A 4140-nucleotide genomic window follows, 5' to 3' on the forward strand; every position below is an offset into this window, starting at 1 on the left:
TACAATTTATTAATAAAAAAAATTAAAAGAAATGGATCCTTCTAGATGCGTTAGTTTATACTTTATAGATATTAATTTTCAATCAGTAATATGCGAAAATTTTGTGTATAATATGTGAATTTTGTGTGTATTATTGAAAATTTGGTAAAAAACAAGTGTTAAATATGAAAAATATGTACGTACATGTACAATACGAGTATTAAAAGTGAAAATGCTAAATTCTGTATACCGGTAATAAAAACTCAAAAGGGTACAATAGAAATTTAGTTAATGGCCTAATAGTAATGGATAATGATTTGAACTACACTTATTGATAAACAAGAATGAGGGAAAAAAAATTAAAAAAATACATTGTTTTATAAAAAATTTAAAAAACTACGCCAGTAAAGCCGCACGGCTATACTTTTGTGTTAAAAACTCCCGCTATACTATTTATATAAAAAAGGAGAGGACCCGCCTAGCGCCCCCATAGCGATTCGGCTCCCACGTGTAAAAACTGTACAGCCGTGCGGTTATACTCGTCAACTATATTATATTTAAAAGGATTCATACAAAATTAATAAAAAGACCCTTGTGGGGCTTGGCATTTCTCTATAACTGCATATCATTTCCAGTATATTGGCTCCGCCTTGTTTCTCAAAAACCAAACCCATTTACGAACTCTCTAAAATGTCCCTAAGATCGCTCAACTCTAAACCCAAAACCCTTCACTCTATCTTCCACTCTCTTCTCTCACCCCCCAAACCCAACACTCATTACAATCCCTTCTCTTCTCTCACTTACCAAAACCCACCACCTCCACCATCACCACACCTGGTGAATGAGATCTCACGCATTCTCAGCGACCACAGAAACCCTCACCACGACTTGGAGCATTCCCTCAACCCTTTGTGTACCCAAATATCCACAAACTTGGTTGAACAAGTTCTTAAACGGTGCAAAAATCTTGGCCTCTCTGCCCACAGGTTCTTTCTTTGGGCTAAAACAATTCCGGGGTTTCAGCACAGTTTTGAAAGCTATCACATTTTGATTGAGATTTTGGGAAGTAGCAAGCAATATGCTGTGTTGTGGGATTTCCTTATAGAGGTGAGAGAGTCCAAGTGTATTGAGATTGTCCCAGAAGTTTTCTGGCTTATTTTTAGAGTTTACAGTAGAGCTAATCTGCCTCGTGATGCTATTCGAGCTTTTAATAGAATGGTTGAGTTTGGAATTAAGCCTAGTGTTCTTGATCTTGATCAGCTTATGTATACGTTATGTAAAAGAAAGCATGTCAAGTATGCCCATGAGTTTTTTGATAAAGTTAAGAGTGGGTTTGAGTTGAATGCTAAAATTTATAGTATTTTGATGAGGGGTTGGGGAGACGTTGGTGATTCGGATGAGGCACGTAAGTTGTTTGATGAAATGACTGAACGAGGATGTTTGGTGGATGTGCCTGCATATAATAGTTATTTGGAAGCTTTGTGTAAAGGTGGGAAAGTTGATGAGGCCTATAAGGTATTCCGGGAGATGGGGTCAAATGGAACTGACCCGGATGCTTGTACTTATTCGATTTTCATTCGTGCATATTGTGAAGCCAATGACATTCATTCAGTTTTTAGGGTGCTTGACAGGATGAAGAGATATAATCTTTTGCCTAATGTGTATTCTTACAATTGTATTATCAAGAAGCTGTGTAAGAATGACAAGGTGGAAGAGGCTTACCAACTTTTGGATGAGATGATTGAGAGGGGAGTTATGCCGGATGCGTGGAGTTACAATGCAATCCAAGCTCATCATTGTGATCATTGCGAGGTTAACAGGGCTCTTATGTTGTTATCTAGAATGAAAAAAGATAACTGCAAGCCAGATCGACATACTTATAATATGGTGCTAAAGTTGTTGATTAGGATAGGAAGATTTGATCGGGCAACGGAAGTTTGGGAGAGTATGGGGGAGATGGGATTTTATCCTTCTGTTTCAACATATTCCGTAATGATCCACGGTTTGTGCAAGAAAAAACATAAGCTAGAGGAGGCTTGTAAATACTTTGAGATAATGATCGATGAAGGTATACCACCATACTCTTCTACCGTTGAGATGTTGAGGAACCGGCTTAGGGGCTTAGGGCTCCTCGAGCATACTGAGATACTTGCAAGTAAGATGGAACAAAGCACTTCTTGTTCAATACAAGAGATGGCAAACTTGATGAGAGGTAATAAAACTTATGTAACATCTAGAAGTGAGCATACTGACAATGAAAGTGATTGATAAACCGAAGGCTGAGTATCTGGGGCTAGCGCGCAGGATCTGCATGCAGCAGTTACCTGAGTCTGAAGAGAGCTCTCCAGATGAACTGTCAGGTTTTGTCCCTTCTTCATGCTACCACATTTCTATTTGTCTATTTGTTTAGATATCTTGCTCTTGCATGTCTATCATAGGCATGCTCAATGAAAATTTTAGAGAAACCAATATGTATAATACCCCAGTTAGTTACATAACCAGGACTATATCCTTAGAATTTATAATCAGGTGGTGTGAAACCAGCACTGGGAGAAGCAAATTATTGGTTTCCATGCCTCTGTTAGTAAGTAATATAGTTACTGTTTTCCTTAGTTGTATGGTTGGTGGGTAGTGTTACTACTGTCTACTGAGGGTTATGCATCTTTTGATGATCGGTCCAACTCTAAAAAACCAATTTGTTATTGCATAACCATGATATTTGGCTGCGTAAAAATGTGAATAGTGTTAATTCCCTGGGTCCAGTGAATTAAAATAGTAGTGGTTTTGTTTATTTGGTTTAGTTTTTCATTATACATCATTAAATACTTTGCACGGCAACATGACTAAAGTCATTGCAATAAGAGTCTGGAAATTTTGAACATTGTCATGTGTTTTATGTTACTGCAGATATTGACATTGGCATCATGATTGGAGAAATCCTGAAAAGATTATGGGTTTCTATATGAAGGGTTAGTTACTTACCACTCTGCTGTATAATTGAGTTTCTGGATTTTCCTTTATTATGGAATAATTTTTGGGGGGACAATTGATATTCAAAATACACATATAAAATCAACTCTTCAGGGCCGCTGTGCAATTGCCAAGATAAAGGATGAATTGGGAAGGAGGCCAAACTTGAATCTGGAGATTGCTACTGTGAATCTTATTGGCAATTTTTAAGGAAACATGGCCTTATTTTAATGGTTGGTCATTTGCCATGTGAACTAGTGCAAACACTTCTTACTAAATGAGAAATGGTTTTCTTTGCTAACGAGAAAACCTTCTGACCAGTACATGCCTTCGTTGTGACATATAAAGTGTTAGGGTAAACACCAAGTATGTGCTACATGAGAAACGATTTTCTAACTTCTGAGTTCATTTCCTTGATGCTTCGATACTGATCAATGAACCTCTTCTTAATTGCAATTTCTGCAGACCATTTTCTTTGGGAACTTGTACTTGGATGTATTCCATAGGTGCAGCCATATTTTACTATCTTGGTGAGTTACCAATTGAGTTTTGTAAACACAATACCCTGTTGAAGTTTGATATGTTATTTCCATCAACAATATGAGCTGAGCATAAAAACCTCATGTGCTGTTAGGGTTTGTTTCAGTTACCTTGATTTTACCGGATCATATAGCATGAGAACTAGCATTTAATCTTTTTCATAAAGACAAGATAGCTAATTGGCTATCTAAATGGAAACAGAAAATGATTAAACAGTACCTGATTAGAATTAAAAACTCAGCACATCTAAATGAAAACACAAAAAGGAAAGTTCTTCAGTACACCATGCATCTTAATGACAATGCTATTGAACTTGAATTTTTCTCCCTCATTTCCTTCCCATTCTCGTTTTCTTTCATGCAATGATGTGGTGTGTTTTTATCATATGCCATGTAAGATTGGGAAAAAAATAAATAAATCGATAAGTGCTTAATAGTCAATGTAAAGCACACTTCCCCCCCTTTTGCAATAGGGGCTGGCCCCAATGATTTGGTGAGCCGAATTCAATAAATGCTTTAGATTTAAGAGTAAAGCTTCCGGAAAAATTGAAGCAACCATGGTTAACTTGCCCAAAGCCCTGAACGGGTGGGTTCTTGGGCATTCTTGTCATGGTGCAAAAGCATCTGTGTGGTTGTATGGAGTTGACAATGA

At 37.2% G+C, this 4140-nt stretch overlaps 1 protein-coding gene across 1 annotated transcript; it reads left to right on the forward strand.

The window, feature by feature from the left end:
- The first annotated feature begins 623 nt into the window (after positions 1–623).
- Positions 624–3594, forward strand: LOC117613375 (pentatricopeptide repeat-containing protein At1g52640, mitochondrial-like). Its single transcript, XM_034341984.1, has 3 exons — positions 624–2339; positions 2887–2948; positions 3064–3594. The coding sequence occupies exon 1, from the start codon at positions 670–672 to the stop codon at positions 2245–2247; it is 1578 nt and encodes a 525-aa protein (XP_034197875.1). The 5' UTR covers positions 624–669; the 3' UTR covers positions 2248–2339; positions 2887–2948; positions 3064–3594.
- Positions 3595–4140: the final 546 nt, after the last annotated feature.

The sequence above is a fragment of the Prunus dulcis genome, unplaced genomic scaffold, assembly GCF_902201215.1.
Source record: "Prunus dulcis unplaced genomic scaffold, ALMONDv2, whole genome shotgun sequence".
Classification (NCBI taxonomy): domain Eukaryota; kingdom Viridiplantae; phylum Streptophyta; class Magnoliopsida; order Rosales; family Rosaceae; genus Prunus; species Prunus dulcis.